Source organism: Branchiostoma lanceolatum, chromosome 19 (genome assembly GCF_035083965.1).
Source record: "Branchiostoma lanceolatum isolate klBraLanc5 chromosome 19, klBraLanc5.hap2, whole genome shotgun sequence".
In the NCBI taxonomy this organism is placed as follows: domain Eukaryota; kingdom Metazoa; phylum Chordata; class Leptocardii; order Amphioxiformes; family Branchiostomatidae; genus Branchiostoma; species Branchiostoma lanceolatum.
Window position 1 is genome coordinate 8640358 of NC_089740.1, and position 14769 is coordinate 8655126.

Sequence of the window (14769 nt, forward strand, 5' to 3'; positions counted from 1 at the left end):
TTTCGTATCGAACTGCAGTCGCATCATCATAACGTGTTGTGACTCAGAATATGGATCCTTAAAAAACGATGTTTGGAGCGTCGGCAACTACCTGGAAAAGCACAAAAAAACGGATGGTCCATTTATTACAAGGATATTACCATTATATCCATTGTCATTAGACAGTCTTGTTTGTTTCAATTTGTTATAGTTGTATCTTTTTGAACGCAATCCAAATTTTCTCTGAACGAGCAAGTGGCTTTCTGTAAGTAGAAACCGCGTCGTGTCTACAAGTTGGTGTCATTGTTGCTAACAATGATGTATGTTTTGATCAGGGATTCTGTTTTGAACGCGTTGCCATGGACACCGTGATCTAAAATATTTAGAAGGCTATGGACTTTTACCTCTAGGTCTCATTACTTTTTAACCACTTAATGTGAGATTCTACACCGTCGATAGCATTATCAGTGTACATATGATGCTTCGTATAGTCAGTTTATGAAATTTAGCATGAGAGCGATTAAACAGTTTGCAAGCTTTTGCAGATGCGACATCTCAAGTTCTACAAACAGTCTTCAATGCGAAATGTTTTCTCTTCGAGTCACGGATTTCTTCTAAGAGTACAAGCTAGAACGAGCAGTGGGAAAACCTTGTCGGGGAAGAGAGGCCAGCTATATTTAAACCACGCCAAGTGTTCTTTTGGAAACCTGCGGCTGACAAAACACAACTAGGAGAGAGAGAGAGGGGAGAGCAGTTACAAGATGGGGAACAAAGTACAGCCTCTACCAGGTACGTGAGAGGTATTCTGTTAAGCCATGATTGTAATGATAGTTTTATTGTTCAACAGATTGTTTAAGATATGTACACTGTATATCAACCTCAACAATTAGTGTAGGAAACAAATCTACTCTAGAAGAGACTATGGGGTGAGATGAGAATGTATAATTGTATAATTTCGGTGCAATTTCTAACAATTTGGAAGTTTCTTATGTATTGTTCTATATTTACAATGCATGGCAATGTATGCGATTTATTACACATGTCATGATATTTGGGGAATTCGAGTAGAAAGAGTCATTATGGAATGCTGTATGTATCATACGGGCTTCAGGTTTTTTTCATATTCAACATTTTATCAGTAATTTATTTTCATATCATGTCCAAAGGTACAATATGAAGTAACCCAGATTGCGTGTTGTTCTTGTCGCAAATTTAAGTTAAAAGTTACATGATTTCAAAGTTTACACTAATGTGAACATCTACAATGTTAAGATAACTCTCAAATGACTGCAGTTTATTTTCTGAAAAATATGGTAAAAATACATGTACACTAGCTGGTCCCGGCGTTCTTAAACAATGGTTTTCACCAAACATCTGCTTGGAGACAAGTTGTCCCCGTTTGCCACCACAAACAAAGTGCTTAACACAAGAGGGACATGATAAATAATTCAAGACGAAATTCACAACGGCAAATGTGAAAGTCACGATCTTGTTAATTTTTCAAAGACATATCAATAGCTGTTTTCGCCAAAACGTCAGAGTGGTAATGTGCTATTTATTTTACAGACAATTGATTGTATTGTGTTTAATAGTGATACAGAATGGTACCGAGATATGATATCGATCCCATACCATTACCTTTCGGGGCACATCATCTGTAATACAAGGAAAACAACACTCAATTACTTTTTTTTCCTTTGAGCATATGTAAAGGATTGTAACCAACAATTGCCAACTATGAAAAATGCAGGATACCATTTACAGTAGCTTGTTTCTTCAACGACAATAGTGCACAAAAACATCTGTCATATGATTTGCTTCGGCACTTTATGCTTGCTTTCTACCTGAATGAAATTCAGAATATTGTCGAAGTATTGGGTCATAAAAACTAGAGAAACTACACAAGATAGAGCAGGGAAAGGTCGGGTTTTGGCGTCTGATTACCGCCTGTACTGAGTAATTCTGAACGATTTTCAAAACATGGCGTATTCTCGTTCCCAGAGCCGTGTGGTGTGTGTGCCCACCCGCCCGACCACCACCCACAGACGCGGGACCAGGCGGTAGACACCGCGGACTTGGAGAGGGAACTCAACGAACAGAAAGCTGCGGCACAGGTGAGGAGAGAACAGCTAGCGTTAGGTCGATGAAGATTAGACATCCAGGTACGCATGGTAACAGTAAAGCCCTCACCCCCCCTCTCACTGGACCCGCGGCACCCTGGCGGCGTCGCTGCGGCCGATCGAATTGACAAAGCACTCAACGAATTTCATCAACAAAAAACGAATCCTTTTAAGCTTTGTGTGTTTTATTGTCTTTTTGGTCATATTTGTGCGTTTTGAATGATATTTCTATTATAAAGTCAAGGGTAACACAAATCCAGTTTAGGCTTTACTCAAGCATCTGAAAAGATTTTGAAAACAGTCAGACGTTTCAAATACCTTTCGTCGGTGACCAGTCCTTTATCCTCAGACCTGGAGAGAGAACTCGTGAAACAGAAAGCTGCCTCACAGGTAAGAAGAAAACAGGTAGCGTTTAATAGGTCGATGAAGGTTAGACATGCAGGTACGCAAGGTAAAAGTTACTCAAGCTTCAGGTAGCATCAAATACCTTTCGTCAGTGACCAGTCCTTTACCCTCGGACGTGGAGAGGGAACTGAATGAACAGAAAACCGCCTCACAGGTATGGAGACAAGTGCTAGCGGTAGGGTCCATTCAAAGTTTTTGGTAGTTATCTAGAAGTAAAGTTCCTTCCAGCACATCCAAAGTCAATTTCCTCCCGACTCGAAACGTTAAAGATGGCACGGCAAATGTGTCGCTATGTAGAAGAATTTTGTGTAATCAACAAGAAATGATTATAATCTATACTGTATTATACTTGTATTATGTCCAGGTCTCAGAAAAGATGAGGGCTTTGAAGGAGGAAAGAGCCCGAGCTGCGAACTCCAAGAAATCGGAGCCACCAAGTGAGTAAATAGGTGAACCTTCAAAGTGTTCCACAGACAACTTGTAACCGGTAACCAATAGTATGGGTCTTTACAGCGTACTCAGCGACGATAGGAAAATAATCCTGTTTTTTTGGCGTCGCCTTTATGGACGGAGCCTTCTTTATAGTATTCTTTTGATTGGTCATTTTTCTTTTAACATCACTCTTTTTCTGACACAATTCGTCCGGACGAGCCAAATGTTTTAAACTTATAACTTTGCTATTATAACTTTAGTCGTGCTTCATCTCCGCGTTATGCGAGGAAACTAGTACTTAACGCATCATACCCCCATTCACCATCTACTTTTTTTTTATTTCTCAGACTCAAAATATGAACAGAGATTGATAACTAAATAAAGCCTCGCTGTCTTTGCATTTTTTTCCTTCGAATTGTTCACAGCTAAACAAGAAATAAATACTGATATCACACACAACAAAGACCAAGACTTATAGATAGATAACTTTATTGCACAGCAATTGTACAAGGTACCAAGTATGGCTGGTACATAACTACAGTTCTATATACATCTAAGAGTGTAAAGTATGGGTTAAGAATGGGTTCTTAAAAGCATTGGAGGAATTTCTATCGTCTAAACATTCTTTGATATACTTTCCTATGTATACCATGCAGGGGTTGTCACATGTCAATATGTACTTTTAAAAGTTAACTTAAAAGTCTGCTATCTAAGTTCATATATACAACGTACCGTCCCTTCCCCAGACCCCCCCGATAAGCGGCTGATCCACCCCCACTGCTGCCAGGACGAGCAGGGAGCCAACCCCCTGGTGAAGTCACGTGACTACAGGTCCGGTGAACACGGAGACAGTCTGCTGTTCCACCTGAACAGACTCAGAAGGGACGACGACTACTGTGATACGTATGTCACAACTGACGAGGGAGGCTTCAGGGTGCATCAAGTAAGGCTTCATTCATCCATTCATCTATCCATTCATCTATTCATTCATTCATCCATCCATTCACCCATTCATTCATTCATCCATCCATCCATTCATTCGCTCATCTGTTCGTTCGTTCATTCATTCATTTCATAAATTTATTTCATACAGTTCGTTCATTCACTCACTCGCTCACTCGCTCACTGACCCATTCACTCTTACTGACTGACTAACTGGCTGACTGACTGACTGACTCATTCATTCACTCACTCACTCACTCACTCACTCACTCACTCACTCACTCACTCACTCACTCACTCTCACGCACTCACTCACTCACGCACGCACGCACGCACTCACTCACTCATGAACTCACTCACTCACTTACTCACTCGCTCGCTCACTCACCCACTGATAAATGGCTAGCTGTACTATCTTTGAACTCAACACCCTGTCACCAAGCAAGTCAAACCTTTGCCACTCACTGATAAATGACTAGCTGTACTACCTTCGTGAACTCAACACCCTGTCACCAAGCAAGTCAAACCTTTGCCACTCACTGATAAATGACTAGCTGTAGTACCTTCGTGAACTCAACACCCTGTCACCAAGCAAGTCAAACCTTTGCCACTCACTGATAAATGACTAGATGTACTACCTTCGTGAACTCAACACCCTGTCACCAAGCAAGTCAAACCTTTGCCACTCACTGATAAATGACTAGCTGTACACCTTTGAACTCAACGCCCTGTCACCAAGCAAGTCAAACCTTTGCCACTCACTGATAATTGACTAGCTTTACTACCTTCGTGAACTCAACACCCTGTCACCAAGCAAGTCAAACCTTTGCCTCTCACTGATAAATGACTAGCTTTACTACCTTCGTGAACTCAACACCCTGTCACCAAGCAAGTCAAACCTTTGCCTCTCACTGATAAATGACTAGCTTTACTACCTTCGTGAACTCAACACCCTGTCACCAAGCAAGTCAAACCTTTGCCTCTCACTGATAAATGACTAGCTGTACTACCTTTGAACTCAACACCCTGTCACCAAGCAAGTCAAACCTTTGCCACTCACTGATAAATGACTAGCTGTACTACCTTCGTAAACTCAACACCCTGTCATCAAGCAAGTCAAACCTTTGCCACTCACTGATAAATGACTAGCTGTACTACTTTTGAACTCAACACCCTGTCACCAATGCAAGCAAGTCAAACCTTTGCCATTCACTGATAAATGACTAGCTGTACTATCTTCGTGAACTCAACACCCTGTCATCAAGCAAGTCAAACCTTTGCCACTCACTGATAAATGACTAGCTGTAGTACCTTCGTGAACTCAACACCCTGTCATCAAGCAAGTCAAACCTTTGCCACTCACTGATAAATGACTAGCTGTACTATCTTCGTGAACTCAACACCCTGTCATCAAGCAAGTCAAACCTTTGCCACTCACTGATAAATGACTAGCTGTACTACCTTTTAACTCAACACCCTGTCACCAAGCAAGTCAAACCTTTGCCACTCACTGATAAATGACTAGCTGTACTACCTTCGTGAACTCAACACCCTGTCACCAAGCAAGTCAAACCTTTGCCACTCACTGATAAATGACTAGCTGTACTACCTTCGTGAACTCAACACCCTGTCACCAAGCAAGTCAAACCTTTGCCACTCACTGATAAATGGCTAGCTGTACTACCTTTGAACTCAACACCCTGTCACCAAGCAAGTCAAACCTTTGCCACTCACTGATAAATGACTAGCTGTACTACCTTCGTGAACTCAACACCCTGTCACCAAGCAAGTCAAACCTTTGCCACTCACTGATAAATGACTAGCTGTACTATCTTCGTGAACTCAACACCCTGTCATCAAGCAAGTCAAACCTTTGCCACTCACTGATAAATGACTAGCTGTACTACCTTCGTGAACTCAACACCCTGTCATCAAGTAAGTCAAACCTTTGCCACTCACTGATAAATGACTAGCTGTACTACCTTCGTGAACTCAACACCCTGTCATCAAGCAAGTCAAACCTTTGCCACTCACTGATAAATGACTAGCTGTACTACCTTCGTGAACTCAACACTCTGTCACCAAGCAAGTCAAACCTTTGCCACTCACTGATAAATGACTAGCTGTACTACCTTCGTGAACTCAACACCCTGTCACCAAGCAAGTCAAACCTTTGCGGTGACACTATCCTCCCACTCCCTTTACTGAGGCGTTTACCGTTTCATGCGACATTATCATTCCCCTCCCGTGTCCAGGCCGTGCTGGCTGCCGTCAGCCCCAGGTTTAAGGAGGAGATGGAACTGCAGACGGCCGATCAGGAGGAGAAACCGCTCACCACCATCCGCATCAAGGACATCTCTCCTACTGCTCTAAGTACGGACTGATACCTGTTGATAGCCTCTACCAGGCTCCACAGGACGCTGGAAAAATAGTAGAAATTGGCAAAATAGACAGATAACATGCCAAAGGTGATAGCTGGCCTGGGAATTTGCAATTGAGACCTAAGGAAACTGTACTCTCTGGCCAGCTAAGTACTCTGCTATGTTTGTTATCTGTCTATTTGGCCAATTTCTACTGTTTTCCAGCGACCTGTGGAGCCTGGTAGAGGCTGCCTCCGTGAAGTTTTTGGTCTGTCTGTCTGACTGTCTCAGCATCTGTGTTTCCGACATACTTAGGCCGGCATAACTAAAGAAGTTCGATCTGGATGGATTGTAATGATATTTGATACGTGGGAGGGCGTTGATATGATTGAGGTCTGCGTCGGATCAAGGACGTCCTGCTTTATGTATGGCTCCTTGACTTCAGTAAGCGTTGCTAGCTCCGTGAAGCCTTTGGTGTACATGTGCCTGTCTGCCTCAGCCTGTGTGTTTCCGACCTACTTTGGCCGGCACAACTAAAGAAGCTATTGGTGGATTGTAATGATGTTTGATGCGTTGTGGTCTAAGTCGATTTTGAGTTTCCTAGCTAGCGGGTTTTCTTGGTACTACAGTGGAACGGCCGTTTCTAATATCTTCTGTGCTGGGTATATAATGGTCTTGATTTTCAGCTTTAGATAGCCTTTTTTCTGGACTTGAATAGACCTTTTAATTAAGTTCTACTTACCCATACAACGACAAATCTAACAATTGTGGTTGATATATCAGTAAATGGATTTATTGAGAAATGCATCTCTAATGTAGCTAAAAATCATGAGAACTGAAGACGTATCTAAAAGTTTCTGTCCTTGTATTTCTTCTAGGTTTTCTGTTGGATTTTGCTTACACCTCTGAGATCTCCATTAACCTTAAGCACGTGGAAGACATCTTTAAGTCGGCCAAGAAGCTGGCGATACCTGGAGTCGTCTTCTTTTGTAAGGAGTTCCTGTCTCAGGAGATCAACATGGACAACTGTCTTAAGGTTTGGGCACAACCTTGAGTAACATTATATAGTCTTAACGATGAATTTCTTTATAGGTAAAAAACTGCATGTTGAACAGTTCAGAGACAGTTTTCAAGATTACCATTTTGTGACATTTTGCCTTTTTTCGACTAGCATGTTTACTTTTCTGGTGTTGCAATTGATACTTCATCACAAAATTGTGTTTTTTTTTTCCCCGAGAGACATTGAAAACCTGCTATATGCAACATGTTTTTCTAGTTAAAAGGCTTAAAACAAAGTTTCTATGAGCTTCCCTAATCCTTTGTTGTTCTTTGAAAATGAAGACATTGATTTTAATTGATTTATAACAATGTTGAGTACTTCGTACCAACATCGCACAGGTATTGGAGGTTGCTGGCCGGTGTGACCTACATGACATAGTGGAGAAGGTGGACGGGTTCATCCTGAAGAATTTTGACCAGATGTCGGAGTCAGACTTACTCCAGCAGCTCACATACCAGCAGATAGCATCCTTCATGCGCAGTGATGACGTCAGGTCAAGCGCAGGTACAGACACACGGGGGACTGAGTGTGTGAGGGAATGAATGAACGAGTGATTGGATTGATGAATGAATGAACGAAGGAAGGAAGGAATGGAGGAAGAAAGTAAAGATGGAATGTAGGAGGGAAGAAAGAAATGTGGGAATGGAAGGAATAAAAAATGGAATGAAAAAGTAAGTAGAAAGCGAATGAAAGAGAAAAGAGAAATGAAAGAATGAGATGTAATGCAGGTATGAATTAAGGAAGGAAGAGTGGAAAGGAAAATGAAGGCGACATATATGGTAGAATAAAAGTCATGAAATACTAAGTATTATGTTGATTAGATAAGACTTATTATTCGTTAAAAGATTGCTGTAATTCGTCTTTATGCCAAAAAAGGCTGCTTTACCTTTCTTTATCCGACTCTTTCTTTCAGAATTGAAACTTTTTAACGCCGCCTGGCGGTGGCTGAAGTACGACAGTTCACGAAGCGCGCATGCGCACGACTTGATGGCTGACATCCGATTCGGGCTGATGTCGTCACTGGAACTCAAGAACCACGTGCAACAGGTAAGACGTAAAAAAAAACGTAACAAAAACCTCATGCTCAAAGTTGTCATGGAGCCTTTGTTAAACTATTTAACAATGATATTCCAAGACCAATCATAGGACCGCAATGCAAGCAAAGAGTAAAAGTATCCTTAGCACTCAGCGTGGTGCCTTGACAGAGTAAGGTACCTTTACACTGTTCAATTACCAGTCTCAAAGTCCTTTTACAGCAACAGGCTCTTTCTACAATTTGCCAAACTATGCAACTCTCTCGATGACGACTCCCGTAAACAAGCCGCAAGCCTTCAACACCAATGTTAAAAAAAAAATCACTATTGCAGTACCAGTTGACTAGTCCCCTGCTGTAGTATCATCTGTACTGTACTTGCACAACTGTGTGGTCCAAGGGCCAAGAAAATCGAGATGGGCGCCGTCCTATGCACAATATGGTGTCGGAAGGACTTCATTATTACTTCTAACTCTACTTGCTCTCTCTTTTACCATCCAGGTTGAGTTCATGCGGACGGACCCACAATGCAGCCGGACTCTACAGGAAGCCTACGAGTACCACCTCTTCCCTTCCCTGCAGCCTCTGCGGCAGAACATCACCACCAAGGTCAGGTCATCCAAGTACTACGTCATCACTGTGGGCGGGGCGCAGAAGGAACCAACCAATCAGGTAAATGTACTACGTCATCACTGTGGGCTGGGCACAGAGGGAACCGGCCAATCAGGTAAAAGATCGGTTAAGCAATATGATGATAGGCCAATATAAAAAAGAATGGATACCAAATTCAAGCATCTACATAAAACTATTGCTGATACCATAGAAATTTGCCAATATCGCTTGTCTTTCTGCTATACAGTGTCTATACCTGGATTTGGCCCCAGAGCCCGCCCTATCCGATGGTGTTGCACCGCGGCCTGAATGGAAGCAGTTCCAAAGAGCACCCAAAGCCAGGTAAAAGGTTTCATTGTTGCGGTACTTTTTCAATAACACCCTAAATGTTTAGTATCATAGGCGTGTACAGGTTCTGAAGTCATCTTAGATTATTTTCGCTGACGAAAATAAGATTAAGAAGGTACGAAGCTGCGAGCCCATCGATTCTTCTTCTTTCCTCTTCTTCTCCCTTGCTGTCCAGCCCCATATCAGGTGCACACGGGGTGATTACAAAAGAAGTGCCTAGATCCGCGGAACAAATAAACGAAGGGAAATACAGAAAAGACGCTAAGGAACATAAACAACTGATTTTGTGTGTGTCAAGGACAAGGACAAGGGAATCTAGTGGATTAGTGTACTTGTGCCGGACTCCTTTTGCAGATTCTGCAATTCTTACAGACAATCTCTAAACCTTTCTCCAGATACCAGTTGACGGCTGCGGTGCTGAACAACTTCGTTTACCTGGTTGGCGGGCAGAACGAGGTGCACGCGGCGGGGCGGGCGGCGGAGAGCTCCGGCTGGCGGTACGACCCCCGCTCCAACGAGTGGCTCTTCATCGCACCCATGCACGAGCAGAGGACCGAGTTCTGTCTATGGTTAGGATGTAGTATTTCTGGTCTTAGAATCATTGAGTTTTGTCGTTGTTAAGCATCTCTACATCATCATCATCATGTTCCATACGGCTTAACAAGTTGGAGCCGGTACATACAGTTTCAGTATTCTCTATTTCTAATCTCACACTCCTTTTTTAAAGGCAACCAAAGCAATATTATGGCCCAAAAAATAGAAATAATAAAATGCTGACATTTTTATGGTAGGGACATTAACTTACTTTGTTTTGCACAATTACGTAACAACTTCATACTTTGAGCATTTTAAAATCGCACAAAATCGCGCTGTACGATGTTCCCTATAGTTTTGCGAGCCTACAAAAACTCCGCACACAATTTTCAGTGAGTTCCCACATCACAACAACGTCGTATTTTTGCACCATGGACATTGCTATACATTGTGATAGTGTTGTTTGAGCTAATCATGTATAGAAATTGACTTTCAAAATCCGATTTTCGGGCCCTAATATTGCTTGGATTTCCATTAAAACTAGAAAATACTGAGTCCTTACAGTATGTGTTGGTATCAGTACTGTGGGAAACACCCTGCTCGCGGTAGCCGGGCGGAACACCAGCGGCCAGTACCAGCAGACTCTTTGGGGCTACATTAAATAACACCTTATAAAACAGGTAGAGGATAACAACCTAATGTCTATGTCTTCCTATCAGTGCCGTTGGGGACACGCTGCTCGCAGTGGCTGGGCGGAACACCAGCGGCCTGCTGAAGTCTGTGGAGAAGTACGACATGGAGAGAGACACATGGACCTACGTCGCCTCACTGAAGAACCCGGTCTGCGGGCACGCCGGCTCCGTGTCGTGCGACAAGGTCTTCGTGTCCGGAGGATACACAGGTAATGCTTTTGTCCCAATTGCGCCGGTGCCCGTAGGGGGTGTAGTCCCGGCCGGGCCTCGAAGACACAGATCTAGATTTGTCCTGGTGGACTGCCGGGTACCGGAAGGGTATCTCCCGGTGCTCGCACAATAAGCTCACGGCGTCTTCTGGTTTCCGAGTCCCGGGTTGAATTTAAGTTCGAGTCTAAGTCAAAGTCACCGCGGGCCCATCCTCGTTCACCAGGACCCTTCCGCTCCACGTTACATCGCTCGCAGAAAGGGCCCTGGTAACACGGGATGGCATCCATGGTTATTACGATATCGCCACCAAAACAGCTTCAGCCAATCAGAGGGGTTAAAACCCGTTTGCTTCCTCTCATCGGAAGCAAGCGCGCAAAGAACGCTGGGAAGCTATCAACCAATCAGGTTATGTGTTACTGTTAGCTCATTAATTATTCATGAGCTACAACTGCCGTTTGTCCCAAATAAGGGTTAGCTCATTAACTATTCATGAGCTACAACTGCCGTTTGTCCCAAATAAGGGTTAGCTCATTAATTATTCATCAGCAAGTCTCGTCGACCTGCAATAACCATGGATGCCATCCCGTGTTACCAGGGCCCTTTCTGCGAGCGATGTAACGTGGAGCGGAAGGGTCCTGGTGAACGAGGATGCGCGGGCCACAAATCAGCCCGTGAACTACCCGGTAGGGCCCCTTTTTCCAATTTGTTTATTGCTGCATGTTCATTTGACTGTCCTTTAGCTATCTTGTGACCGCTACTCTTCTAGGAGAGAAGATGCACAGGAATTAAGTCAACATGCAGATAAAGAAAACTTAAGTGACATGAATTAATAAAATGATTTCAAAATGATTACTTCCGGACGTTTCGAGAGACATCCATCACTCTTCTTCAATTCAGCATCACTAGGATGAACCTGACTAGCAGAACGAGTCAATGTTCAACGTAAAATGTGTTACTGTGTTACCCAGGTCAGGACTACGACAAGTCCATGCTGTCCTACAGCCGCAACTCTGACCAATGGGACGTCAAGAGACCCATGTTCAGCGCACGCGCTTGGCACTGCTTGGTCACGTTCGATGATAACATGTACGCCATCGGAGGTACGCAACATCAACACACTTTCAGTCACTGTAAAGATCACCAACTTGTATTGTTTACATTCACTTTTCTTTTATCCACTTTATATATTATATTGATATTGTGTTTTTTCTCTTGTTTTATATTTATGTTTTTTTAGTAGAAGGCTTAATATAAGCAATTGTGTTTTTTGCCTGATACTCTCAAAATATATGAAAACAAAATGAATAAACACAAATTTTAATTTCTAATCTGCCATAATCACAACTAATCTCTCTCTCTTGGCCAGAAATATTCATCAAGGACAGAAAGAATCGAATTTCAGGCGATCGAGCCTAAAACAATGGCTCAGAAAGTAGAAGTTTAAGACCCAGTCTTTGGCTGTCTTTGGTCTTCTTCAAGAGTACTGACCTACTCACGTCTGGCACATGACTTTAAGTTAACGTATAGGTGACGTCATGAATAGGTCAGAGGCACCTAGGAGAAAAATATGTCTTTGCATATCTGATGACTTTCGTTAAAAAGGTTTAATATTTGGTTTAATGTTTCCGGGGGCCCCTTGTAACCGTATTTATTTCTGGTGGTGTGGCACAGCTTATGGCATGTGGCTAGGTCTTGAGCGATCGACGACCTGATATGTTTTGGGACCCCCTGGTAGCATTGCTTGGTACTGCAGTTTTACCTCCTTTTCTTGTTAATTTATATCATCCTTTATCTATATAGGACACCGCAGAAACCCGGCAGGCTGGCACGAGGATATAAACGTGGTTGAGATGTACCAGACGAGCGCGAACCAGTGGACGAAGCTGACGTCCATGGACCAGCCTAGGAGCTTCGCCGGTAGCTGTGTCGTCAACAACGCCGTGTATGTGGTTGGCGGAGTGTCCAAACAGTCACAGGTGAGGTCACGTCTAAAGTAAGAAAACTATATCTTTTTCAATTTTTGGTCTTCACGTTAGAATTATAAAGCATGAGAGTCTGTGGAATACTTACAGAAAGTGACTTTCACAAAATATATAGAAATTTGAGATATGGCTAATTCTTTATCGTGCAAATAATGCCACAATTGAGCTCAGTATCCAGTAACTCGCACCACCTGAATAATAATTATCATCATTTGCATTCTATACTACTTATGCGCGTACATTGCCCCTATACAGAGCTGCATGCGGACTGTCCAGCGGTACTTCCCTGAAGAGGATCGCTGGGAGAGGCTGACCGACCTTCCTACTCCCACCAACGGCACAGTGTGCGCCACCATGGCGCTCTCATGGAGGGTGAGTGTACACCGACACCCTAGCGACTCATTGGTACTGCAACAGAACTTCTGATTTTGGTATCTGCTTTTCTGAACATTCTATGGCCGCGATTTAAGTGGCAGGTAGCTTATGACAACATACAAGAACTTCGTCTTAAAAGAACTTATTTGACATTCCCAGCGATATCCATGTGTCCAACAGTGAGTGAGCACCTTACCCCTCAGCGACTTTCATTGGCACTGCAACGAACTTTCGGTTTTGGTATCTAATGTTTGATTTGTCACAATAGAGTGAGTGGAGTTTTCCATCTAAGTCTGAATTTTCTTGCTAATGTTTTACATTCGTGACATTCCCGGCGATACCCATGTGTCCACTCTGAGTGACTGAAGTCCTAATAACACCATCATAGCAACATTCATTGGTACTGCAGCAGAACCTCCAGTTTTGGTATCTCATGTTCTGAATATAGTTATAGTCCCGAATTTTCATCTATTAAAGTCTGAATTTTCATGCTAACTTGTTACATTCGTGACATTCCAGTCGATACCCATGTGTCCACTAGTGACTGAAGTCCTTATAACACCATCATAGCAACATTCATCGGTACTGCAACAGAACCTCCAGTTTTGGTATTTCATATTCTGCACATACTAAGTCTAAGTCTGAATTTTCCTGCTAATGTGTTACATTCGTGACGTTCCCAGCGATCTCCATGTATCCACCAGGTAGTGAACCAAAGCCAGGCTATCTACCCACCGTCTCGGACTCCCAGTTACGCTAGCGTCAAGGACAGCAGCAAGAACAACTTCTCGCTCACCATCAACGAACAGAACAACTTGCACAACAGCAGCAGCACCCCGTCGCATGGGAGCGAGACCAACAAGCGTTCTCTAGCCTCGGTTGCCAAGCAAAGTACCCTGAAGGAACAGGGAGCGGACAGGACCAGTGTCGAGATGGGGGAGCTTATCTAGAACTCAGCTGCATTGATAAATCTAAACGCTAGTTCCGTACACAACGTAAAGCCGTTACCACCAAGCTTTTAACCAGTGCTCATGCAGAGATGGGGGCTGATACTGACTGCCGGGCGCTTTTTAACCGTCAAACTTCCGCTCAGGTTAACTGACGTAATTAACTGACAAATCAACTCAAAAAGAATCAGAGGACTGAGCGAGAGCTTGTTGGTAAGCAATTTACTTTGTGTATGGAAAAAGCGTTTAAATTTTACTGGCTGTGACCTAAGGAAGTTAAACAGAAAAAACTCAATAAAAGTCAGTTACTTCCGTTTCAACTTACTTTTTATTAACACGCATACTTAAGATTTCTGGTTAATACAATACAATATGATGTAATATAATATAATGTAATGTAGTGCATGGCTGTTATACTTTCAACATCATGTTGTGTGGGAATTCAAAAAAGTGATACATCGAACTTTTCTTCAACTTTCTACGTTTAAACAGAGCAAATCTAAACAACAACCCTTTGCCAGGACATTCGAAAACAGCTAATTTTGTGTCTTGAAATGAAAAATTGGGGCGGAATAAGAATGTTGGCAGGTCAAATGATATTAGAACGTACAAAGTTATATATCAATCTGCTCATAGCACTATGTTAACATCTTCAAGTACAGACTTCTACCAAATTTTCTATCCAAACCCGTATGGGAACAATCCATTCACATTTAGTCCAAACGTCAACACAAAATA

At 42.8% G+C, this 14769-nt stretch overlaps 1 protein-coding gene across 1 annotated transcript; it reads left to right on the forward strand.

Annotated features, from left to right (window-relative positions):
• Positions 1-740: 740 nt before the first annotated feature.
• Positions 741-14610, forward strand: LOC136425964 (kelch-like protein 9). The gene is made up of 16 exons (XM_066414882.1): positions 741-768; positions 1981-2093; positions 2869-2941; positions 3683-3879; positions 6134-6251; positions 7117-7274; positions 7637-7802; positions 8212-8345; positions 8833-9003; positions 9191-9285; positions 9687-9860; positions 10545-10726; positions 11696-11827; positions 12528-12703; positions 12965-13081; positions 13789-14610. Exons 1-16 carry the CDS (start codon positions 741-743, stop codon positions 14032-14034), a joined length of 2280 nt encoding a protein of 759 aa, XP_066270979.1. The 3' UTR covers positions 14035-14610.
• Positions 14611-14769: the final 159 nt, after the last annotated feature.